The following is a 27,122-nucleotide window of genomic DNA, read 5'->3' on the forward strand; positions in this document are numbered from 1 at the left end:
TTTTTTGCTATCTGTGTCCTTTCTGCTCCCTTCCTTTTCTGAAGACCACCAGGAAGTAAGGGGAATCCTTTATCATGGGGACACTGATGGCAATAATGCCTGACAGGCTCCAAGATTTCCCTATACCACCCAGTGCTGACAATGTTGGTGTAATCCACTTACTGATGTGTTTGTGTTTTGACAGGGGACCAGGTTCTGGGTTTAGTGGAGAATCAGAGTGACTGGTATTTGGGAAATCTCTGGAAGAACCACAAACCTTGGCCAGCGCTGGGCCGCGGCTTCAATACAGGTAATTTTCCATTTATTTAGGTCTATAGCATCAGCATAAGTCCATTGTCTGTCAATTCAGCTTCACCAATATATACTTATGTTCTTACCATTATATGGTTTAAAGGGGAACCCCTTCATGAGAGAATTTGTAAGCAGCCTTCTGACCTTTCCTTTGATGATGTTCTTAGCCTGGCTGTCATTTTTAGTGGTTTCAGTGCTTTCCATTGTAGCTGACCCAGAACTGTTAGAGAATTTTTAGGATTTTGCTTCATGCATGTTCTGAGTCTGTGACCTATATATATAATAGAGCCATGCATATTGAGAAGGAGGTCCTCTTTCATGGGTAAGTGAATAGATAGAGCTGAATTCTAGGGCTGTCCTTTTGGTGTTGGTATTCGTGTGTGTGTGTCTGTGTGTGTGTGTGTATAGAGAGAGAGATAATATCATTGGTATATATTGTCGGTTTACTGGGCTTATCAGCTTCTACACCCCAAAAGGTTCCCACAGTTACATGGTTTGTAGTGCAAAACATCCGATCTAATAAGATTAAAGCACCACACCACATATTGATAGCCAAGATACAATTTCATTCCAGTATAGCAGTGGTCCTCAACCCTGGCCTACAGGGCCCACTAACAGGCCAGATTTTAGGTATTACCTTGGGGAGATGCAGACTAGAGTACTGCAATCACTGAGCAGCAAATTATATCACCTGGGATGTATTTCAGTTATCTTGAAAATCTGGCCTGTTAGTGGGCCCTGTAGGCCAGAGTTGAGGACCACTGCAGTATAGGATCACATAAAAGATCAAAAACTAGAAACTAATAGTTTTGGGGTCCAAGAAATTATCCCCTTATCAGGCCTTGAAATAGAAAACCATGTATGTTAAATGGCTTGATGTTGTTGGTATTTTTATCAGTGTAGTATCAGGCACTGATCTCATTAGCATGTGGTTTTCCCACCCTACCACTTACCGTATAGAGGCGGCTTACGTATAATCTTTTCCGCAGGGGTCATCCTGTTGCTCCTGGACAAGTTACGTCTGATTGGCTGGGAGGAGATGTGGCGTGTGACAGCAGAGAGGGAGTTGATGAATATGCTGAGCACCTCCCTTGCTGACCAGGTAAGAAGAAAGGGGCGATGGCTGCATTGTCTGCACACGCTCACATTATACCCTATGTGATCGGCGGATCTATCTCTCACATCCAGGATATATTCAACGCTGTTATAAAGAGCTCCCCGAGCCTGGTGTATCAACTCCCCTGCTACTGGAATGTGCAGCTGTCTGACCACACACGCTCTGAGCAGTGTTACAGCGAGCTAGCCGACCTTAAGGTGAGAGCACTATAGGTTGTTCACTCTTCATCCTTCCTTGTTCCTCGCTATATTCTGCACAGCATGTTCTTCTTCTATCCTGCTACCATTTGCGGCCCACACCATTTGTTTATATTATTATTAATATTATATAATACTGGAACAGTCTTCGTGTAATTTTTGTATTAAAAGAATCTTTTGCTGCAGTACCCACCATTTTCCAAACACTATCCTCTGCCAATTTTCAGCACCATGATCTATTTTAGAGCCAGTCCTCTTCCTGGGTGAATGATGCCCAGTATCCTCTAACCCATATCCTGGGAGCCCAGGCTGTCGTGGACACGCCCCCTGGGGGCAGGCTATAACTGACATTTGGTATAGGGTTCTTGGAGGAAACGGCGCTAACATATGAGTGCCGCTCTATCCAGGTGGAAGGACTGCCCACTTCTACCACCAGAAAAATGAAAAGACCAGTAACATTACATGACAACTGGTTTTGGAGACGTATACAGTAAGTAAGCACTTCCCGCCCACCCTGGCGTAACGGATCGGCAATCATGTGACCACTGTGATTGGCTCTCACAGCAGTCACATGATCGGAAGCAGGTCCTGCCTGCTACCAATGTCTTTTCATGGCTCAGCTGTTTTTGGCAGCTCCGTCTTTGTTCTGGGAGCGTGCAGAGGGTGCTCTTTCAGCATATAAATATTGCCTGCCCAGTGATGCATAAGTGTGGTGGGTGTTAAAGCCCAGCTTTTTGCCACTGCACATATGGCTTACTGTGGCGTAAAGGGGTTAAAGAAACAAAGATAGAAGTGGAGACACCACTAGCATTCATGTTTTTTTTTCTGAAGTGGACAATTAATGGCACTTTTCCACTGCAAGTACCGGCTCGGCTCTACTCGGCCCTGCTTGGCCCGGTTTGCTTTTCCACTGTATGGTACTGCATGGTAGGGTGTTGGAACGGTTCGGTACGGTACGGTACGGTATGGTTTGCTTTTCCACTAAAGTAGTACTAAAGTTAAGTGGGTGGGATAACAAGGATTCTCTGACCAATCAGTGGCTAGTAGTGACTGCATGCAAAGGATTGTGGGATATGGTACCGGTATGGTACCTCTTGGAACCACAATCGAGGCGGTACTGTTTTTGAGAGCTGTACCGTTCGGTTCCATGCAGTGGAAAAGCGCCGCCGCACCGTACCGAACCGTTCCTACACCATACCATGCGGTACCAGCAGTGGAAAAGCACAAAAGCGAGCCGAACCGTTCGGTTCCATGCAGTGGAAAAGCGCCATTAGTAGATTCTTGGGGTCTCCTATTAATTTGATTTCTGTGCTGAGTTCCCAGGCCTGCTGTGCCCATTATAAGGAGCTCCCACTTACCCTTCTGGACTTTATATCTAATTTATATTCTGAAGGCTGTAACCAGACGAGCTGGAACACTCAGAGGTGGTGGGCAAACATCTAAAGCTCCCAGGTGAACAGGGACAGAATAAGTAAGGAGATATTTGCTGTTGGGGCATCAAAGCTATAGGAAAAGGTGGACTGATTAAGCCCAATGGATATCACCTACAACTTTTGTTTAGACTGGCCCTTTAAATTAATTTTCAGTAGAGCCACCATAAAGCTGGCACACCAAGCTATGTAATACGGCAATAGTTCATGAATTTATTAGACATAAGTCTTATTTTCTGTTTCTTGCTAGGAAGAGTATGAATGGAAGGAATTTTAATTCTAAATGTTGTCCTTTGTTTCCCCCCATGCAGGTGATTCACTGGAATTCCCCCCACAAGCTCCGTGTCAAGAACAAACACGTTGAGCTGTTTCGTACTCTCTATCTTACTTTCCTGGAATATGATGGGAGCCTTCTGCGGCGGGAGCTGATTGGCTGCCCCGGTGACAAGGAGCAGAGCAATGAGGTGGACCCTTGTTATAATTTACACTGACAAGCTCACATTTTATATTATGTTCTGCGCGGTATAGTCGGATGTACAAACGCTTGCTCAGACATGCACCAGAGACGCTTAGAATATAAATCCGTTTGTAAAAATGAGAGCCAGATAGGAGAGCATGCAGGAAGAATATAGTAAAAAATAAAATGTATACAGTATCTCACAAAAGTGAGTACACCCCTCATATTTTTGTAAATATTTTATTATATCATTTCATGTGACAACACTGAAGAAATGACACTTTGCTACAATGTAAAGTAGTGAGTGTACAGCTTGTATAACAGTGTACATTTGCTGTTCCCTCAAAATAACTCGACACACAGCCATAAATGTCTAGACTGCTGGCAACAAAAGTGAGTACACCCCTAAGTGGAAATGTCCAAACTGGCTTTAAAGTGTCAATATTTTGTGTGGCCACCATTATTTTCCAGCACTGCCTTAACCCTCTTGGGCATGGAGTTCACCAGAGCTTCACATGTTGCCACTGAAGTCCTCTTCCACTCCTCCATGACGACATCACAGAGCTGGTCGATGTTAGAGACTTTCTGCTCCTCCACCTTCCGTTTGAGGATGCCCCACAGATGCTCAATAGGATTCAGGTCTGGAGACATGCTTGGCCAGTCAATCATCTTTACCCTCCGCTTCTTTAGCAAGGCAGTGGTCGACTTGGAGGTATGTTTGGGGTTGTTCTCATGTTGGAATGCTGCCCTGCGGCCCAGTCTCCGACGGGAGGGGATCATGATCTTCTTCAGTATGTCACAGTACATGTTGGCATTCATGGTTACCTCCATGAACTGTAGCTCCCCAGTGCCGGCAGCACTTATGCAGCCCCAGGCCATGACACTTCCACCACCATGCTTGACTGTAGGAAAGACACACTTGTCTTTGTACTCCTCACCTGGTTGCCACCACACATGCTTGACACCATCTGAACAGAATAAGTTTATCTTTATCTCATCAGACCACAGGACATGGTTCCAGTAATCCATGTCCTTAGTCTGCTTGTCTTCAGCACACTGTTTGCGCGATTTCTTGAGCATCATCTTTAGAAGAGGCTTCCTTCTGGGATGACAGCCATGCAGACCAATTTGATGCAGTGTGCTGCATTTGGTCTGAGCACTGAAAGGATGACTCCCCCACCCCCTCAACCTCTGCAGCACTCATACATCTTTTTCCCCAAAACAACTTCTGGATATGACGCTGAGCATGTGCACTCAAATTGGTCAACTATTGGCGAAGCCTGTTCTGAGTGGAACCTGTCCTGTTAAACTGCTGTATATGGTCTTGGCCACTGTGCTGCAGCTCAGTTTCAGGGTCTTGGCAATCTTCTTATAGCCTAGGCCACAGGTGTCAAACACAAGGCCCGCGGGCCGAATGCGGCCCCCCAGGCCATTTCATGTGGCCCTCGCACCTCTCTTGCGGCACCCCTCTTTTGTCTCTGCTCCCACCTTGTCTCAGTAGTCAGCAGCAGAGAGGACAGAACTACTTTGCCAGATCCTGCACTCCTCCATGCAGCTGCAGAAAGGCTAGTCTTTGCCCCCCCCCCCCCTCTCAGCAGTCCGCAGTAGAGAGGAGAGCAGAACTCCTCCATTCAGATCCTGCACCTCTCTGTGCAGCCGCAACACCACCTTGCCCCTGCCTCCCCTGGTCTCAGCATTCAGCAGACTCTGGAAGCTGACTCCAGCCCTCCTTTGGTTCTCCTCCAGCCCTCCACTTTTCCATCCGCATCTTTTTCCTGGCAGCAGCACAAGGTAAGGGGGTGCATTGTGATGTAAGGAAGAGTGGGTGACTCTTGACTTCTCATGTAAGGGGGCGTGGGGTGCTCTGGACATCCAATCTTACAGATATAACCGGCCCTTTGAGGGCAACCATAATGCTGATGCGGCCTGCGATGAAATTGAGTTTGACACCCCTGGCCTAGGCCATCTTTATGTAGAGCAACAATTATTTTTTCAGATCCTCAAGAGAGTTCTTTGCCATGAAGTGCCATGCTTAACTTCCAGTGACCAGTATGAGTGAGTGAGAGCGATAACATCAAATTTAACACACCTGTTGCCCATTCACACCTTAGACCTTGTAACACTAACGAGTCACATGACACCGGGGAAGGAAAATGGTAAGTGGGCCCAATTTGGACATTTTCACTTAGGGGTGTGCTCACTTTTGTTTCCAGCGGTTTAGACATTAATGGCTGTGTGTTGAGTTATTTTGAGGGGACAGCAAATTTACACTGTTATACAAGCTGTACACTCACTACTTTACGTTGTAGCAAAGTGTCATTTCTTCATTGTTGTCACATGAAAAGATATAATAAAATATTTACAAAAATGTTAGGGTTGTACTCCCTTTCGTGAGATTGTGTGTGTGATAGATATATATATATATATATATATATATATATATATATAGTCCTGCTGTGATCCTCGTAAATGGTGTTTGTGCTCTTTAGATTAATGGTGGTGCCCCACATGGATTTACACTCACCACAATTTTATGACAACCTATCGCTAGTGTGGTCTACTGCGCTTTGTAGGGTATTCCCCTAGTTGGTCACCGGCACTTTGCAAAACAAAACCTCCACTGTTCTTCTGGTGGTTAGATTCCAAAGTCACATTTGCCGGTCCAATGTGAATATCCAAGTCCTCAAGTTATCCCCTTGGAAGAGAAGTGGGAGATTACAGGTACATTCTTGAGGTCTGTATGCTTCCTCTGGATTCCGGTGTTCCCAGATTCTGCTGATACAATCCAACTGAAGAAATTGCAAGGCAGGTGGTCAGTGTATATCCATGTGGTGCACTTTGAGCACAAGTGGAGCAGAGCACCATCATTAGTCTAAAGCGCACAAGCACCATTTCCAAGGTTCACAGTGAGACTTGATTTATCATTATTTACCGGTTTTGTTTATGCAGTTGCACAGGTGATATGTTACATTAGTATCTAGCGTAGTTTTTTCTATTTTCCTATATTTTGCCTGCACATCTGACTACTCCTTTAGACCAATGCCAAGTTTACAGCTCTCATTTTTTAATATTGCACATTTGAATTGAGTCTTGGGATCATGTGACTCACCTTTCTGCCACATGACAGCACTAGAGTCTCACCATTGGCTGCTTAGGCATCCACTCCTGTCACATTGTGTGGGTAGAGAGTCCTCAGCCTTCCTTAGACATTACATTACAAAGGTCTCAGGGCTTCCTCTGTCCCAGGGGCTGAACAGAGCAGCATGGTTCCAGAAGATGGCTATGTGCAGCAGAGAGGGTGGCTGGTAAGTACACCAGTTGCTTTTCCCTGCATGGACAAGTTCACTTAGACCCCGTTCACACTGGGGCGACCTGTCAGGCGACCTGGTCGCCTGACAGGTCGCCTGCCATAGAGAAGCTGTGGACCCGTTCTAATAGGATCGACACAAGTCGCTCCGACTTAGAAAAAGGGTCCGGAGCTTCTTTGGGGCGACCTGCATTGACTTCAATGTTATGAAGTCCTTGCCGGCGCAGCTCGCACCGCGACCTATGAGGTCGCCCCGGCAAGTCGGATCGCCCCAGTGTGAACGGGGTCTTAGTCTTCCCTCGAATCACTTTAGTATGTTATGTGACAGGTACACTTCGTTATAATGCATATTTCTAGGTTACATTTACAATTGTCATTTCTGGATTTCGTACACAGGTTGCTCTGGGACAGCTGGACGAGGAGGACGTCTGTTATGACTTCCGCAGAGAACGTTTGGCATCCCACCGTGTCCACCTCTCCTTCCTCCCTCATCAGACGCCCCCAGAGGACCCTAACGATGTCACCCTGGTGGCTCAGCTCTCCATGGATAGGTTGGTTTGGCTCCCATGACTTGCACTTTGAGGGAAAAACACTTAAGGTGGCTTCACACGCTCTTGCTGTGCTTTTGTTAAGGTACAGCTAACCCATGGATTTCCTGCAGATTAGCTGTGCTTTCTCATAGACTTCTTTTTAGGTCCTGAGGTTTTGGTGCCTTTGGTTTCAGAAGTGCACTAAAGATGCAGCATGCAGGAGTTTTGGTGAATTTTCTGAAGTCGACCAAAACCGCAGGACCTCACAGAAGTCTATAGGAAGGCACAGCTAACCCGCACAAAACACATGGGTTGCTGAACGTTGCCCAAAGTGCAGCGGGATCGCATCGGGACAGTGTAAAGCCACCCCTAAGGTATGACTTTTAAGTGTTAAAGGACTCCCGTACTTACAGAAATCAGGGGCTGTTATTGATTACCTCCTGAAAATGTTATTTGCTTTACTCTCATACCGATCTAATGTCTTCTGTACTGTATCACTGATCTGAAACATGTAGATTAGGATTTTACTGGCTGGGTGCTTGATCTAGGTCAGTCTTTCTGAGAGGACAGAAGTTAGAGGTATAATAACCCCCTCCCACCGACAGAACGCAAATATGCGGCCTTGGCTTTAAGGGGTTGTATCGGGGTGATACCTGCAGCTAGAGGCATTACCTCGGAACTGTTCAGAGTGGATGGTCTTTCTTGTAATGGATGTGGCAAAGCAGCCGGTCGTTTGTTATTACAAGAAGCGGGAGGGAATGTTGTTGCCCCCCCCTCCCCCCTTCAGCAGCTCTCCTGTCCCACCGGGAGCCCTGAGCGACCAGCCGGCACGTCCGCCAACTGCCCGAAGACCAGAACCAAGCCGGATTCAGCTTTGATTGGGTTTCCGATGTAGAAAAACGGAAACAATGTCATGACATCACTTCTGGTTACTGGAGCCCTAAAGACGCCAGATTTAAAAATAAAATGACTGACAGTATTCAAAACAGCCAAATTTGGCGTTTTTGAATGCTTTTAGGTGCAGAGGAGGGGGTTTGGGGGTCTTTACAGGGATGTTTACATTCCTTGTGACTGCAATAAAAGTGATCAAAAAATGTTTTTAAAAAGACAGTGTTAAAAAAAACTAAATAAGAAAAAAAAAAATTAAAGCACCCCCGTCTCTCCGTGCAGAAGAGAGCGCATATGTAAGTCGTGTCCGCATATGTAAACTGTGTTCAAACCACACATGAGGTATCGCAGCGATCGTTAGAGTGAGCAATAATTCTAGCACTAGGCCTCCTCTAACTCTAAACATGTAACCGTTAAAATGTTTTAAAGTTCGTCTATGGAGATTTTTAAGTACCGTAGTTTGTAGCCATTCCACGAGTGTGCGCAATTTTAAAGCATGAACAACATATTAGTATACTGGCGCAAGTAAAGAAGAAAGCCAGTGGTTTCTACCTTACACAATTAAAATGTCTAATACACATATACACATGAAAGAGTCCATATGTATATAAAAGTCCTTGGCACTGAAGGCTGCTCTGCCACAAGTAAGAAGGGAAACTTGAGGGATACTGTAGAGAAAAGACAGGCGCCACTCTAAGTGCACTAGGAAGGTTTAATAAAGCACGTCATTATACACCAATATACTCACAATTGAGCAAGTATGGAGGGCAACATATTGTATGTAATCATGTCCGTCCGTAAGAAGAGTTCGTCAGGATGTCTCCAGCAGTCTCTAGTAATCCGCTGCAGCCGATGGATAGCGGCACTTCCTGGTGACTGGGACGCTGGGGTTGCATCCGGCGGCACTTCCTGGTCATGACGTGATGGATGGAATGACCCTTTCTGGATCCAGAATTATTATTTTTCTTTTTCCTAGGCTTCAGATGCTGGAACTTATCTGCCGCCACTGGGAGGGCCCCATGAGCCTTGCCTTGTACCTATCTGACGCAGAGGCTCAGCAGTTTCTGCGCTACGCACAAGCTTCTGAGGTGCTGCAGTCTCGGACCAACATTGGCTACCACGTGGTGTACAAGGAGGGCCAGCTGTATCCGGTGAACCTCCTGAGGAACGTGGCGCTGAAGAACGCACAGACCCCCTATGTCTTCTTGTCTGACATAGACTTTCTGCCCATGTATGGACTGTATGACAGCCTGAGGTTTGTTTTATATTTATAGTGCATGTGTAGAAATGTATTCGTCTTGAGAATCTCCAGAAAATGTCTTTCTCTTTCAGTCTTTGTGTGAAGCTCTAAAAAACGGCAAAGGCTAGGTATAGTGATTGAAAGGAAAACCTTTTTTTCCCCTATCAAATTGCCACCAAATTGATAACCTACTAAAAAGTGATAATTACCCATACCACTGACTTGTTTGGTGATCCAAGAGAAAAGTCCAATCTTCCAGAGTTAAACATAAAAATTAAAATGCCATATTTTGCAGCATACCAGTCAGATGTGGTGGCTGTATTAGTTTTCTTTTCCATTACTTTTATTTTTACTTGGTGATCCTGCCAGTAACACTTGTCCCCGCGTGGCAAAATTCACTCTCCGTACTATAACCATGGCGGACAGCTTTATCACCCTAGGCTGATTTTGAATACAGAACCTCCCCCCCGATCTGTATAACAGAGGGAGCTGTTCTATTCTGTAGTTCAGATGTAAGCTGGGCACGGGTGATATCGGGTTGTCAGAGATTAAAGGAAGTTATGAGCCCAGTGGATTTCTGGCAGGATGTTTTTTTTGTTTTGTGTTTTGCACTCATGAACAAATATAACCAGCCCTCAAAAATTCCACTCGCCTGCTCGCATTTTGCGAGTGGAATGATGAGGATGGCGAGTAAGGGCTGCGCTGTAAGAAAAGGGTGGAGCCGGGGCGCAGAGCAGTGCGCCCTGAGCCCACCCATTGTGTGACAATAGCGAATGAATATTTGCTATTGTAACACGGATCCTCCTCCTGACCAATCAGGGAGCGGGTCCGAGACCCGTTTCCTGATTGGCCGAAAGGCGAACAATTGCCATTGGCCAAGGAGGAGGACTCAGGAAACGCGAAGGATTGAGGAGAAGCCGCCGCTGCATCAGGTAAGTGCACACTGGTTTCTCGGCGCGCTGTGGGCACTCTGCATTGAAAGGGGGCACGCTGTTGGCACTCTAAAGTTGTTGTTAATATTTTTTTGTAACTTAATTCTGAATAAAACATTTAACAGTGTCATTTTATGAGATATTTTACGATGGTGTGTTTTAGGGGCGGAGCAGGGTAGGGTTTGGGTGGGGCAACAAGTGGCGAGTAACTCTTAGAGCCCATTCACACTAGCACGACTTGTGAGGCGACTTGTGTAGCCCCAGGTCGCTTGACATAACAAAAGCAATGTTAATTAATCAGTGCCGTCTTAATTGGCACTACTGAAGTCGCTCCGACTACAGAAAAGGGTCCTGTACTACTTTGAGGCGACCTGTGATCCGACTGTCCCATATACTTCAATGGGAGTCGCCTCTTCCAAATCTCTTCCAAATCTCTTCACAAGTCTCTTCCAAGTCTCTTCAAGTCACGGGGCGACTTTCTGGTCGTGTGAACCGGCTCTTAAGGCCTGGCTAGTAGCTCATGAATTTAAATTTTGAGCCCTGGATAGAACTAAACACATGTAATATTGTGTTTTAACAAATATAACAGAGCAAAAAAAGTCCACTCTTGGGATATACATACGCTTAAAGCCAAAATATGAATGTTGCTCTTGGCTTTTTTTTTTTATATAAAGGAAGTTTATATATTTTTTTTTCTCTGGCTCTTTAAAGTAAATCTGGCACATACACTCTCAGTAGTGAGCTTTGGAGCATTGACCGCTCGGTTGACATTCCCCATGCTAACTGGAAAATAGATTAAGTAGAATAAATATTTTGGATTTTTGGACTTATTGGTTTGCTGTTTTGATGATGCAAAGACACTGCTGGATTCAGAATGTAAAAAAAGATCCAAAAAACGTTTTTTTGTTCCACATTCCACATTAGGCAACTCGGGATCTGTCTTTCTGTCTGTCTGTCCTGAACAAAATTATGAATGCAACACTTTTGTTTTTGCCCCCATTTTTCATGAGCTGAACTCAATGATCTAAGACTTTTTGTCTTGAATCATGCTGTCTAATCAGTATATTGATATGCCACACCTGTGAGGTGGATGGATTATCTCAGCAAAGGAGAAGCGCTCACTAACACAGATTTAGCCAGATTTGTGAACAATATTTGAGAGAAATTAGTCCGTTTGTGTCCATAGAAAAAGTCTTAGATCTTTGAGTTCAGGTCATGAAAAATGGGGGCAAAAACAAAAGTGTCCTATCTATCTATCTATCTATCTATCTATCTATCTATCTATCTATCTATCTATCTATCTATCTATCTATCTATCTATCTATCTATCTATCTATCTATCTATCTATCTATCTATCTATCTATCTATCTATCTATCTATCTATCTATCTATCTATCTATCTATCTATCGTGAGTACATCCCTCACATTTTTGTAAATATTTTATTACATCTTTTCATGTGACAACACTGAAGAAATGACACTTTGCTACAGTGTAAAGTAGTGAGTGTACAGCTTGTATAACATTGAAAATTAGCTGTCCCCTCAAAATAACTCAACACACAGCCATTAATGTCTAAACCACTGGCAACAAAAGTGAGTACACCCCTAAGTGACAATGTCCAAATTTGCCCGAAGTGTCAATATTTTGTGTGGCCACAATTATTTATCACGAACGCCTTAACCTTCTTGGGCATGGAGTTCACCAGAGCTTCACAGGTTGCCACTGGAGTCCTCTTCCACTCCTCCATGATGACATCACGGAGCTGGTGGATGTTGGAGACCTTGCCTCCACCTTCTGTTTGAGGATGTCCCACAGATGCTCAATAGGGTTTAGGTCTGGAGACATGCTTGGTCAGTCCATCACCTTTACCCTCAGCTTCTTTAGCAAGGCAGTGGTCGTCTTGGAGGTGTTTGGGGTCGTTATCATGTTGGAATACTGCCCTGCGGCCCAGTCTCCGATGGGAGGGGATCTTGCTCTGCTTCAGTATGTCACAGTACATGTTGGCATTCATGGTTCCCTCAATGAAATGTAGCTCCCCAGTGCCGGCAGCACTCATGCAGCCCCAGACCATGACACTCCCCCCCACCATGCTTGACTGTAGGCAAGACACACTTTTGACTTGGTACTCCTCACCTGGTTGCCGCCACACACGCTTGACACAATCTGAGCCAAATAAGTTTATCTTGTTCTCATCAGACCACATCACATGGTTCCAGTAATCCATGTCCTTAGTCTGCTTGTCATCAGCAAACTGTTTGCAGGCTTTCTTGTGCATCATCTTTAGAAGAGGCTTCCTTATGGGATGACAGCCATGCAGACCCATTTGATGCAGTGTGCGGCGTATGGTCTGAGCACTGACAGGCTGACCCCCCCACCCTTCAACCTCTGCAGCAATGCTGGCAGCACTCATACGTCTATTTCCCAAAGACGACCTCTGGATATGACACTGAGCCCATGCACTTAATTTCTTTGGTTGGCCATGGCGAGGCCTGTTTTGAGTGGAACCTGTGCTGTTAAATTGCTGTATGGTCTTGGCCACCATGCTGCAGCTCAGTTTTTAGGGTCTTGGCAATCGTCTTCTTTTAGCCAAGGCCATCTTTATGTAGAGTAACAATTCTTTTTTTCAGATCCCCAGAGTTCTTCGCCATGAGAGTGAGAGCGATAACACCAAATTTACCACACCTGCTCCCCATTCACACCTGAGACCTTGTAACGAGTCACATGATACCGGGGAGGGAAAATGGCTAATTGGGCCCAATTTGGACATTTTATCACTATATTTATATTCTATTTTATCATTATATTTGGACATGTACTCACTTTTGTTGCCAGTGGTTTAGACATTAATGGCTGCACATTAGAGTGAAAATATAAAATATTGGCTTGATATACTGGTGTGCAAACTACATCCTTTCTTCCATTTGAAGAACAGTGTCACCCCACCTGTCTTTACCACCCCAGCACCAAAAATCAAATGGGATAATCCCAGCAAAGAGTGCAGCTGAGAATCCATTACAGATGTTGAGCTTAGTTTCAGATGCTTCTAGGTACTGTCTGAGTCCCTCTTGCCTACCAATCATTTGCTTTTGCATTCCCATTTGACTTGGGGAGAAAAGCACTTTTGATGCAAACAAAAGCCAGTGTATACAGGCCCTTCTAAAGCTTCTTATCAGATTTTTCTATGAATGCACTTTTGTCAAGCCTATCCCCCATCGTCCTATGTAACAGCTTTTCTCTTCTCCCCTCCAGGAAGTCCATAGTACAGGAGGACATGGCTAACACCCAGAAGGCCTTCATTGTTCCAGCCTTTGAAACTCTGCATTACCGTCTGTCCTTTCCCAAATCCAAAGCAGATCTTCTCTCCTTGCTGGATATGGGGATGCTCTACACCTTCAGGTAAGACTAGGCACAATGTGTAGCACGCGCTTTGGTGAAGTGTCACCCATTCTTTTCCCTGCTTAAGCTAGTTAAACCAATGTCAGACAGTGATTTTGTTGCTAGTAATAAAGAAGTTGCAATTTGATTAAAGGTCTGTGCTGTGATTCCAGGGATTTATAGCTCAGTCGCTGACTCTTAATTTGACTGGAAACTGGAATGTTGACTGCGATCCAGGTCTTCTCATCCAACATCAGTACCTGGCTTCAGAAATGCTCCTTTGGCTGGATCGGCACAGGTTTCCAAAGATGGGCTCTGAAATCTAGTGATAACCATTACCAGAAGAGTGGAGGCTATTACAGTCACAAAAGAAGGCCAGTGCCATATTAATGGCTCGTTTGGCTGTACTTCTCTTGTGGATCACAGAAGTGCAGAGCATTCTGCACTCCTGTGACATGTTTTCTGCAGACAACGGGCTGAAGTCCACTGTCTTCTGACGTCTCACAGAGCCGGGGTTGGGATCCATCTACATGCATAGACTAGCACCTGGCTCAGCCTCTCAGCGAGCCCCTGAGAGCCTGAGCCAGCTGCTTCCACCCCCAACACAGCCCAGCACTCAGGTGAGTGAGGAGGGGGCAGAGCAGAGAGTGGTGACTGATAAGTCAGCAGCTCTCTGCTCGGGGAGCTGTGAGAATGGAGGGATCGGCGGTGTGAGATCGCTCAGTTCTCAGTATTCGCATCAACAGAGGACAGATGCAGCAGCGGACTGATGCTGCATCCATCTAGGTACAAGGGAAGAAATGGGTGCCTCCTTATAGGACTTTCAGAGCCTTTTATATTGCTTAGTGCTAAAAATGTATACCAAAAACACAAGGTTATATATAAAAAATATAAATTCATATTTTATTAGAAATGATCATATAAAAATGCATATAAACAGCTGATGTAAAAAAAGAGGGTTTTAGAGCAAAAACATGTAATGGGTAAATGTATATGTACAACATAAAGACTGTGGCTAGAGCAAACTACTATTGGCACATAACCCTAGGAGAAACACCCGACGCGTTTCAGAAATTCCTTTCTTTCCTCAGGGGTGTACATTAGACTAGGGTGCAGCATTTCAGAAATGAAACCAGCAATAGATTATATCCATACAGTAATGTTTACAGAGGCAAGTCTTTAGAAAATTGTTTAAATGCGAACAGACACTTACATTCCAGTACATGCAAACCCAGATTACATCAGCCAGATCAGTTAAAAACCCAGTAATTATGTCCGTCCGTTTGCTTGGCCAATAAAGACAATAACATTAAAGTTCTTGAAAATGAAATGGGGACAAAGGAAGGTCAGCCTGAATTCCAGCAAGACCAAGGGCAGAGGTACAAGGCAGTGGCATAAAATGATGTTTAAGCATTCAGTCTACAAAAGGAAAAGAGCAGACACATTCCTTATGTAATGGAAGGAAGATGAGGCCAAAATAATGCCTGTATTGATATATATCAATCATATTGCCATATAGTGCTACTGAGGTTTAATAGTGAAATGGCTGAAATGGTTCGATAGTAACCTACACCTCTAAGGTAAATGTATATACAGTAAAACCTTGGATTGTGACCATAATTCATTCTGGAAACGTTTGTAATCCAAAGCACTCTTATATCAAAGTGAATTTCCCCATAAGAAATAATGGAAACTCAGATGATTCGTTCCACAAGTCCTTCAGTTTATAGTCTATATATAAAGATTATAGCAATGTGATAGGTTGTGTAACCATAAAATGTCCATCCACAATATGCAGCCTTCCCCAAGGGGATTAGAAGCAAAATCTAGCAGAGCAACAAAATATGAGAGATGAGAGGCGCCTCTAAGTGTAGCAATATGGTTACATTTAATGAAGGTTCAACATTTAGCAACTCACATGGTTGATGATTAAAACAGACACATCTAAGTATGCAGGCTTCCGGGGTAAAGCTGTCCACATAGACCATGTCTGAACCACCGGCTCTCACCAATGTCAGTCTGCAATCCTGACCGGGAAGAATAATCTGCAGTAGAGTGATCTGAAAGTGAGCCTTTGAATCACTCGTGGAGTGCAGCGGGGAAGGGATGATGAAGATGGCTGTGCAGAGCACAGTCTATGCGGACATCTTTACCCCAGATGCCCGCATTCTTAGATGTGCCTGTTTTAATCATCAACCTTGTGAGTTGTTAAATATTGAACCTTCATTAAATGTAACAATATTGCTGCACTTTAGATTTTTTGTCCACATCTTCCTTCCATAGGGATCATTAGGAATGTGTCTGCTCTTTTCATTTTGTAGACTGAATGCTTAAACATCATTTTATGCCACTGCCTTGTACCTCTGCCCTTGGTCTTGATGGAATTCAGGCTGGCCTTCCTTCGTCCCTATTTTCAAGAACTTTAATGTTATTGTCTTTATTGGCCAAGCCAACAGACGGACATCATTACTGGGTTTTTAACTGATCTGGCTGATGTAATCTGGGTTTGCATGTACTGGAATGGAAGTGTCTTTGGATTTAAACAATTTTCTAAAGACTTGCCTCTGTAAACATTACTGTATGGATATAAATTATTGCTGGTTTCATTTCTGAAATGCTGCACCCTAGTCTAATGTACACCCCTGAGGAAAGCAAGGGATTTCTGAAACGCGTCGGGTGTTTCTCCTAGGGTTATGTGCCAATAGCAATTTGCTCTAGCCACAGTCTTTGTCTTCATGTTGTACATATACATTTACACATTATGTATGTTACACACACATGTTTTTGCTCTAAACCCCTCTTTTTCTACATCAGATGTTTATATGCATTTTTATATGATCATTTCTAATAAAAAAAAAAATATATATATAATATATAATGTGTGTGTGTGTGTGTGTGTGTGTGTGTGTGTGTGTGTGTGTGTGTATGTATATATATATATATATATATATATATATATATATATATATATATATATATATATATATATATATATTCACCTTATGTTTGTGGTATACGTTTTTACCACTAAGCAATATACTAGATATACTAGGCTCTTAAAGTCCCATAAGGAGGCACCCATTTCTTCCCTTGTTCCATGTTAATTGGAATGTTGGCCTGTTTTTCCATTGACCTCCCCCACTTTTGTCCCATATTGCATCCACCTAGGCAAGTATAAATTTGCAAACGCCCCCATACTTCTCTTTTAATAGCTGTGGTTTTAGAATGGGATGTCTAACCAGCTCAAATATCTGTGATGGTTGGGTGTCTACAAACATTTGGCCATACGGTGTACTTTCAGAGATGCTTTATAATAACCTAGAATGTATACTTGCTAAGACTACACGTAGATACAGCAATTTCTCTATCGCTCATTGACAGACGTAGTCTTCTTGATTCTCAAGAGCTGGGTTATGTTGTCTCCGCAGGAGTAGGACTAGGCAGAATGACAAAACGTTCTGGCTCCACCCTAGGGGGCAGTCCCTGAGGGTATATCCTCCCTCTCTCTGCTACAGGGAATCAGTTTTTTTCTGTCTAGTCAGGAGTAAGGACCTAAGTTCCTTGCTGGGATCTTTTGGTCCTGGCAAGACTTTTTTTCTTTAAGAAAAAGACATTTTTTAGGTAGTTTTCTCCAGTGTTTTTTTCCTGTGAGATCTTCAAGCAAAAATGCCGGACTGGGCGACACTTGTGGTCACCCCAGCCGGCCTACGAGCGCGTGCAGACCAGGCATTGCGCTTGGTCGGCCGCGACATATTCAAGTAAGTATGCGGGGCCGGGCGACGGGCTGGATGTGAGATCCAGCGGTCACCCCGGTTTCTGCCTAAAAGCGCGTGCAGACCAGTGCGCTGAGTCGGCCGCGACGGAGTCCCAGTAAAGGGACTGACTTTGCGAGTTAAAAGCTCGCTTGGACGCCAGGACCAGAGAGTCGAGGCGTCCACAAACCCCCACCTCGGTGGAGAGGGTATTGTGAAGAGAGGGTGCCTGTCGGTTCGGTATGGTGAGTAAAACGTTCCCTTTTTTCCTCATTTATGAGGCAGTATATATTATGGGCCCCTCCATATATGGTCAGTATATATCTGACACTTACAAGTCCCCCTTGTAATACAGCATGTGTTTGTGGGAAGTGGACTTGGTTCAAGAGCTAACACTCTACCCAGCAGACTGTAACATTACAGCAGACATAGGAGGTATAATCCTACCTTATGTGCAGTGTATCTCTGTAGATCCATATGTCACCTCTCAGCAGAGTGCAGGTGGATGTGCTGGGAAGACGATATCGGCGGTCCGCCGCCATTTTGCCGTAGACCGAATGCATGTATGTCCTCAGGTCACGCCGGCCGCCATGTTTTTGGAGTCTTATGTCTCTTCTATGGGGGCGGCCATGTTTTGTGAGCCCAGCTTCCTCGTGGAGGGCTGGGAACGCCGGAAGGCGTACACAGGGGGCGGAGCCACGCCTTCTGCCCGGGAAAAAGCAAACAGCTCCTTCCAGTCTGTGTAAGACAGACGCTGGCTGCAGTTTGTTGGAAACTGCACTGCATCGGTTGGTGAGCCTTGGGGGTCCCTCTCTCTCTCTCTGGGATCGAGAAGCAGGTACTCTGAGGGGCGCTATTGCGCTAGGGGGAGACACACAAAAAAAAAAAAAGTCTTTTTGTTTATTGCTGGCAAAAGTGTCCTGTATTAACATGGACCCTGCCACTCATGTATCTCCTCCGGATCCCCTCGAGGGGTCTGCGGGATCCTCCAGCACCCCATTGACAATTGAATCTTTGTCAGCCATTATGGAAACTTTTGTGTCCCGGGTGGAAGTGGCTTGTCAGGGACAGGGCGCAAGAAAGCGACCCCCGCCTAACCCCTTATTATCTGAAACCTCGGATTCAGACTCTGAGCCTATTTCTGCAGTTGCAGGTACTTCATCTGGTATTGGTGTCTCGGGTCCTGTCTCTTCAGACAGTGAGGAGGATGTTTCGGCATCTGCCATAGCCCGAGAGGAAGCGTTGGTAAACGCACTCATTGTATCTGTTCAAGAGACTTTAAGGTTACAGGGTATTCCATCAGAAATAGCTGAAACTGAGATCCCTTTTGGGACTAAAAAGCGCATCAAAGTGGCAAAGGTTTTTCCATTGCCCAAATGTTTTGGCAATCCAATCGATGAAGAATGGCGTCTGCCAAAACGCACTTTTAATATTTCCAAACGCATTGACAGGCGTTATCCGTTTGAGGAAACCCTTATTAAGATATGGACAGAACCACCTGTGGTGGATTCACCAATTGCTAGATTGAATAAAGCCACGGTTATTCCTTTAGAAGACGCTCCGTCTTTTAAAGATCCAGTGGATCGCAAGATAGAAGCTATGTCTCGCACCATGTTTTCCTTGATTGGATCAGCTTTCAGGCCAATAATTGCTATTGGTCTGGTTTCGCAGGCTGTAACTGAATGGACCAAGTGGTTACGCCGGGACTTAGAAGAAGTCCCTCAGGCGGTATCAGATTTGTTGGAACAAATGATACAGGGGTTACAGTTTGTATGTGATGCGGCGTTAGACGCCACTCCATTAATGGCGCGAGCATCAGTCTCAGCAGTGGTTCTCAGGCGTACACTGTGGCTAAAAGGTTGGATAGCCGACCAAGGTTCCAAAAAAGCATTGGCTAATATCCCCTTTTCAGGAGAACGTCTATTTGGAGCCAACTTAGATGAGATCATTAAGGATCTCACCGGTGGAAAAAGCACCTTTTTACCGCAAAATTTTAAAGGTAGAGGAACTCGTCAAAGACGAGGGCCTTCTTTTTCTGCTCACAAGAGGTTTTTTCGTCCAGCGGGTGAAAAAACTAAGTCCTCCAAGGTTCCTACAGGAGGCGTCAGGGGTCGTTGGTCGGGCAAGCAAAAGCCCGCCCCCTCCAGACCTGAAGATAAACCATCCAAAGCCTGAAGGTGCGCCCCCACCCATAATTGGGGTGGGGGGACGTCTTCGCAGGTTCCCGGATCCATGGCTTTCCAGAATCCCGGACAAATGGGTTTGCGAAGTCATAAAGTCAGGGTACAAGATCGAGTTTCGATCTCTCCCACCGGCGCGATTCTTCCCTTCCAATATCCGACTATCTCCGGATCGTCTAGAAGATCTGCGGAGAGCAGTCACAGATCTACTACAACAAGGAGTGGTAGTCCACGTTCCTTGGACAGAACGGTTTCAAGGGTTTTATTCAAACCTGTTTACAATACCCAGGAAAGAGGGCAAAGTGCGTCCAATTCTGGACTTAAGAGCACTCAATTCTTTCGTCAACATAAGAAGATTCAGAATGGAGTCCATTCGCACGGTAGCAGCCTTCCTGCATCCAGGGGATGTCCTAGCGTCCATAGACATCAAGGACGCCTATCTTCACATTCCCATTTTCGCAGGACATCAGCGTTTTCTACGCTTTTCCGTAGAGGAGAACAACTATCAGTTTGTGGCGTTACCTTTCGATCTCGCCACGGCTCCGCGGGTCTTCACAAAAGTGTTGGCCCCAATGTTGGCACTTCTGCGCCAAAGAAGTATATCGATTCTAGGTTACCTAGACGATCTTCTGCTTCATGCAGAGTCTCCTCAGACCTTGCTACAAAACATAGAAATTACTATGATTTCTTTACAGGAATTCGGGTGGCTGGTGAACCAGCAAAAGTCTTTTCTGGTTCCCACCCAGAGGCTCGAATATCTGGGTCTAATTCTAGACACAGTCAGGACAAGAGTGTTTCTTCCGGTAGGGAAACTTCGAAAGATTCAATCAGCAGTCCAGTTGTTACTGTCCAACAGCTGGTCTTCCCTTCGGACTTGCATGAGGGTTCTGGGGTTGATGGTGGCTTCATTCGAAGCAGTCCCATTTGCCCAGTCCCATACCCGAATTCTTCAGCAAGAGATTCTCCTCAGATGGAATCGGAATCCGGAATCCCTGGACAATCAGATACGATTGAGCAAACAGACCAGAGAGTCTCTGGTTTGGTGGCTTCGGTCTCCAATGCTCAGCCAGGGAAAGTCATTTCTGCCAATATATGGACGATAGTGACCACGGATGCCAGTCTATCCGGATGGGGAGGAATTCTCGGTCAATTATCTGCCCAGGGACTTTGGTCCCCGGAAGAATCCAGATTACCGATAAATGTATTGGAACTGAGAGCGATCAGACTTTGTCTGATTCACTGGACCGAGCAGCTCCAGGGCAGCCCGGTTCGGATCCAGTCGGACAATGCCACGGCCGTGGCTTATGTCAATCACCAGGGGGGCACCAAGAGTGTCCGAGCGGCCAAAGAAGTGGCTTGCATTCTTCGCTGGGCGGAACGATTTGTTCCAGCAATCTCTGCGGTGTTCATTCCGGGGGTGGAGAATTGGCAGGCAGATTATCTCAGCCGTCAGACCCTGGATCAGGGGGAATGGTCCCTCCATCCAGACGTTTTCCACCAGTTGTGCCTACGGTGGGGCACCCCGGATGTGGATCTGTTGGCATCACGATTCAACAGGAAAGTTCAGAGATTCGTGGCTCGCTCCCGCGATCCTCTAGCAGAAACCGCAGACGCACTGATCGCCCCGTGGGGGCAATACCAGCTAATATATGCCTTCCCTCCTCTCGCGTTACTGCCAAGACTTCTTCGCAGGGTAGAGGAGGAAGGAATCCCAGTAATCCTGGTAGCTCCGGACTGGCCTCGTCGAGCTTGGTACGCCGACATGGTCAGACTGGTGGCGGACGTCCCGTGGAGACTTCCTCTCAGAGAGGATCTACTGTCTCAGGGACCGATCCTCCATCCTGCTTTACGATCGCTGGCTTTAACGGCCTGGCTGCTGAAGGACAAAGGTTTGTCAGCTTCAGTTATTCCTACTCTAGTTGAAGCAAAGAAAGCGACTTCCAGAAAGATTTATCATCGCACATGGAAGTCCTACATTGCATGGTGTGAACCTTTGGGGTTCCGTCCTCGGTCTTATTCGATTTGGCTTTTCTGCAAACAAGGGGTTGAGCAGAAACTGGCCTTGAGTACTATCAAGGGTCAGGTCTCAGCATTAGCCATCTTCTTTCAGAAGCCTTTGGCTACTCATTCCTTGGTGCGGAATTTCATCCAGGGGGTGCGACATCTGGCTCCGCCAGTGCACGCGCCGTTACCCCCCTGGGATCTTAATTTAGTGTTGTCGGTTCTTCAGAAACCTCCCTTTGAAGATATTAGGGAGATTCCTCTACCCACGTTGTCCCAGAAGGTGGCCTTCTTGGTGGCTATTACTTCTGCACGCAGGGTGTCAGAACTGGCCGCATTATCTTGTCGTTCACCATATCTGGTGGTTCATAGAGATAAGGTGGTTCTTCGTCCGAATCCATCCTTCCTACCAAAAGTAGTTTCAGAATTTCATCTGAATGAAGAAATTGTATTACCTTCCCTGTGTCCTAAGCCCAGTCATCCTCGGGAATTTGCTTTGCACTCCTTGGATGTGGTCCGGGCGATCAGGGTATACTTGAAAACGACAGACTCGTTTCGCAAGACGGATTCACTTTTTGTGATCCCAGATGGACCCAAAAAGGGGTTGCCTGCATCTGCCGCGACCATTTCCAGATGGATCAGACAGACGGTAGTGCAGGCTTATTCTATTAAGGGTCGGGAGCCCCCGTTCCCTGTTAAGGCGCACTCCACTCGGGCACTTAGTGCGTCATGGGCCTTTCGCCATCAGGCGTCAGTGGTCCAGGTGTGCAAGGCGGCTACCTGGTCGTCGGTGCATACCTTCTCTAAACATTATAAAGTTGATGTTATGGCATCGTCTGATGCCTCATTTGGCCGCAAGGTTTTGCAGGCCGCAATTTGAGGAGACCAGTGGTCTACCTCGAGGGTTTTTTCCGTTGGAAAATTTTTCTTTAGTCTCATTCTTTGTTTATAATGAGCCTTTAAAACTTCTAGTTTGGCACCGGTTGGGCCTACTAGATTGGATTTGATTTTGTCAATCCCACCCCTCATTTGTGGCACTGCTTCTGGATGTCCCAGCTCTTGAGAATCAAGAAGACTACGTCTGCCAATGAGCGATAGAGAAAAATGGATTTTTGTAAGAACTTACCGTAAAATCCTTTTCTCTTAAGCTCATTGACAGACGTAGTACCCGCCCCTCTATCATTGAGTTGGGTTGGGTTAATTTCTCTGTACTGCTTTAAACAGAACTGATTCCCTGTAGCAGAGAGAGGGAGGATATACCCTCAGGGACTGCCCCCTAGGGTGGAGCCAGAACGTTTTGTCATTCTGCCTAGTCCTACTCCTGCGGAGACAACATAACCCAGCTCTTGAGAATCAAGAAGACTACGTCTGTCAATGAGCTTAAGAGAAAAGGATTTTACGGTAAGTTCTTACAAAAATCCATTTTTTTCTTCTTTCTTCCTGATATGCTGTGATGACAAATGTAAGTGCTGCTACCGGGCTCTGCAATTGGTTATTTGGGGAATTGCACAGAATTCCTGGACAGCAGCTTCATCAGGTAAGGTCCTGTCATCGTTTGTATTGTAACCCTAAAACTTTGTCTCTCCAGATACCATGTGTGGAAAAAAGGACACGCTCCGACCAACTATGCCAAGTGGAGAACAGCGACTACGTCATACCGTGTTGACTGGGCCCCAGACTTTGAACCATACGTGGTTGTCCGCCGAGACTGTCCCGAATATGACCAGCGTTTCCTGGGCTTTGGCTGGAACAAAGTGTCCCATATCATGGAGCTGGATGCTAAGGTACGATGTTCTGTCTATCACCCGATCTTTTCCTAAGTTCTCCTCAAGGGGTTATTATAAGTTATATTTTGTGCCATTTCTCCAGGGTTATGAATTGGTGGTGCTGCCCAACGCTTTCATTATCCACATGCCTCACGCGCCCAGCTTCGATATCTCCAAATTTCGCTCCAGCGAGAACTATCGCGAGTGCGTCAAAACACTAAAGGAAGAATTCCACCAGGACTTGTCCAGGAGATACGGATCAGCAGCTCTAAAATACATTGCGGCTGAGAGGAACCGGTGATGGGAACAAAATAAATTTGTTCTGACTAACTGCAATAGAGAGGTAGGACTCCTGAGAGACGGACCTCGCCGCGCTCACACTGAGTGGATCGAGCCGCATTGTGCCTGTTGGCTCCACTGCCTTACCCGGAGAGGGAAGCCTGCATTGTTCTTATGGATCCGCGTGCCTCAGTCAAGAACCGCTGCAACGGTTGAGCGCTTCAACACTACATAGGTTTCTCTTCTTGCCTTCGGAGGCATCTGCAGACAATCAGCTGAATCCCACCATCTCAGGCCTGATGCCAATATGTAGTCAGACACTGAAGTCTTCGGAAAGACCACTTATCCCGATTTGATGTAAGAATGTTATATATTTTATTTATTTATGATTCATTTCAAGTCGGACATTGTGCTGAGGACAGGACGGGATTCCTGCTTGATACTTGATTACATTTTTTTAAGATATTGAATAAAAACATGTACGGTTTCTTATTTGGTTTCCTATTTCTATTTTATGTCACAGAGGTGCCTGAAACCTTGTGCAATTAGCTGCTGGGAAAGGTTTTGGGGGGTAGGGGGGTCACGGATTGTAGGTTAAAGGAGAAGTATGGGAAAAATCATCATGATAGTCCTCAATTCAACTAGTTTTAAGGCTCAACATCATAAAAAAAAAAAAAAATTAATGAAGTTCTGTACAAGTACCTTTTTTTATTATTATTTTTATTAGTATTGTTGTTTATTTTTTTAAAGCTTCCTGTCATCCCTGTGCAGGAGCACATAGACTAGAAGAGGGAGGGTCAGCACTAGGAGCCAGTCGGGCTCTGCTGCATGCACATGTGCTTCTAGAAGGAGCAGAATCGATGTTATCAAGTATTTTGCTGCTCCTTCATTGCCCAATCAGCAGGCTGGATCTGTGAGGCGCCACCGCTGCATTCCTTAAAGTATAGCTAAAGCTTTGTTATTTAAAAAAAAAAAAAGCTTTAACTATACTTTAAGGAATGCAGTGGTGACACCTCACAGACCCAGCCTGCTGATTGGGCAATGAAGGAGCAGAAAATTACTTGATAACATCGATTCTGCTCCTTCTAGAAGTACATGTGCATGCAGCAGAGTGAGACTGGCTCCTAGTGCTGACCCTCCTTCTTCTAGTCGATGTGCTCCTGCACAGGGATGAAAGGAAGCTTAAAAAAAAATACTTGTACAGAACTTTATTAACTTTATTTAACAAAAATTAAAAAAAAAAATCTATACTTTCTGCTCTGTGCAGAGCAGCCCCAATCCTCTTCTTCTGGGGTCTCCTGCTGGCGCTCCAGGCCCCTCCTCTGTCAGGTGCCCCCATGGAAAGCAGCTTTCCATGGGGGCACCTGTGTGTGCTCGCACCTGAGTCCTGCTGCTGCGTCCATTGACACAGACAGCAGGACTCCTCCCCATCCCCCATGTCACAGGATTTGATTGACAGCAGTGAGAGCTAATGGCTACCCCCTGCGATTAGTCTGTCCAGTGAGGCGAGAGACAGCGGCAGGAGCTGCTGCTGTTGTGCACATCTCTGGATCTGATCGGGCTCAGGTAAGAAAAATAGGGGGGTATGGGGGAGCTGTAGCACAGAAGGTTTGTTGCCCTAATGCATAAAATGCATTAAGTTGAAAAGCCTTGAGGCTTTAGAACCACTTTACCTAAAAAAGAGAAATTGATATCACCCTTTTTACTGCGGCAGGTGTAAGAATCACACTTACAATTCTTATGGGGGGGGGGGGGGTAAGACCATTCACGTATGTTTATTTTCCCATTTGCCTGCAGTTCAGCTTTATTAATCTGAAATATGTCTTGATATCAGGTTGCCACATTGGCTAATGGTTGAAATCAGACTTTGTTATCTGATAGGGCAGCAGTAGAGGAGGACTAACCAAGCAGAGAGTGTGTAGGATGGGCATCACCACACATCACACAGAATTGCATGCTCTGATAAGTGTTGTCACCTTCCTTTCTAATGGCAGCCATATTGCATAGATTGCGGAGTTGTCAGCAATGCAGTGCGAGGGTTTACACAGATTATTGCAGATTCCCTCCTCTGATCTGAGCTTACTGTGCATAGGCCAGGACAGAGTGTTTGCTGAAATGTATTAAAAAGGAGGGCCAGGTGGGTGGTTCTAGAATTGCTTGCTCAGTCCCGGAGTTATTTAAAGTATCACATCCCTGGTAACCCCTTTAGGTGTTGTTATGCCATCAGAGGTGAAACTCTCCATGCAGTAAATGTCGCTGATGCACACAGCAGTCTGAATCGCACAGCACTGGCTCACTATAGGAGACTCGGTGCTCTGCAAAATGTCAGAGTTGGGAGCTCAATCTTTAAATGTAAGGAGATGCTGGATTTTAACCACTTGCCGACCAGTCGCCATACTTCTACTGCGGCAGGTCGGCTCTGTCCTGTGAAACAACATACTGTATGACGTTTCGCGGGACAGCTAGTGGGGGCGCATGCACCGATTTAGCCACAGCAGATCCAGCGGCCGCGATATCTGCTGGGCACCCGCGATCGCTCCCTGTGAAGACAGAACAGCGGCCAGCCGTTGTAAACGCAGCAGACCACTGTTCTGTCAGAGATAAACACCGGGATCCATTGTTCCTCCTATTTAGGAACACAGGTCTCTGTGTTCATCCAGCAAGCCCATCCCCACACAGTTAGAAAGCACCCCATAGGGACACATTTAACCCTTTGATCGCCCCTGGTGTTAACCCCTTTCCCTGCCAGTGTCATTATTACAGTAACAGTGCATATTTTTAGCACTGATTACTGTAGTTATGTCACTGGTCCCCCCAAAAGTGTCAAAAATGTCAGGGGTCCGATCTGTCCGCCGCAATGTCGCAGTTCCGCTAAAAATTGCTGGTAGTCACCATTACTATTTAAAAAAAAAATAAACAAAAATGACAAATCTTTCCCCTAGTTTGTAGACACGATTAACTTTGCGCAAACCAATCGATTTACACTTATTGTGATTTTTTTTTTTTTTTTTTTACCAAAAATATGTAGCAGAATACAAATTGGCCTAAAATGATGAAAAAAATTGTTTTTTAAATGGTTTTTATTGGGAATGTTGTATAGCAGAAAGTAAAAAAATATATATTTTTTTCAGAATCCTTGCTTTTTTTTTTTTTATAGCGCAAAAAATAAAAAATCGCAGAGGTGATGAAATACCACCAAAAGAAATCTCTATTTTTGGGAAAAAATTTACATCAATTTTATTTAGGTACAATGTCGCACGACCGCGCAATTGTCAGTTAAAGTACCGCAGTGCCGTATCGCAAAAAATGGGCTGGTCATTAGGGGGTAAAACCTTCCGGTCCAGAACTGGTTAAACAAGTATTAAGCTGAGAGGAAG

The 27,122-nt window shown here is 45.4% G+C and overlaps 1 protein-coding gene across 2 annotated transcripts in view; it reads left to right on the forward strand.

Moving 5' to 3' along the window:
* Positions 1–24,237, forward strand: part of LARGE2 (LARGE xylosyl- and glucuronyltransferase 2) — a 60,353-nt gene extending 36,116 nt beyond the window's left edge. For both annotated transcript variants that reach the window (XM_082269999.1, XM_082270000.1), the window contains exons 7-15: positions 185–289; positions 1,281–1,393; positions 1,480–1,605; positions 3,347–3,499; positions 7,196–7,350; positions 9,194–9,472; positions 13,642–13,788; positions 23,289–23,484; positions 23,570–24,237. In XM_082269999.1, coding sequence (XP_082126125.1) covers positions 185–289; positions 1,281–1,393; positions 1,480–1,605; positions 3,347–3,499; positions 7,196–7,350; positions 9,194–9,472; positions 13,642–13,788; positions 23,289–23,484; positions 23,570–23,767 — 1,472 coding nt within the window. In that variant the 3' untranslated portion in view covers positions 23,768–24,237. The remainder of the gene's footprint in view (positions 1–184; positions 290–1,280; positions 1,394–1,479; positions 1,606–3,346; positions 3,500–7,195; positions 7,351–9,193; positions 9,473–13,641; positions 13,789–23,288; positions 23,485–23,569) is intronic.
* The last annotated feature ends 2,885 nt before the right edge of the window (positions 24,238–27,122 follow it).

This window comes from Pelophylax lessonae (genome assembly GCF_965119305.1).
Source record: "Pelophylax lessonae genome assembly, chromosome: 10".
NCBI lineage: Eukaryota > Metazoa > Chordata > Amphibia > Anura > Ranidae > Pelophylax > Pelophylax lessonae.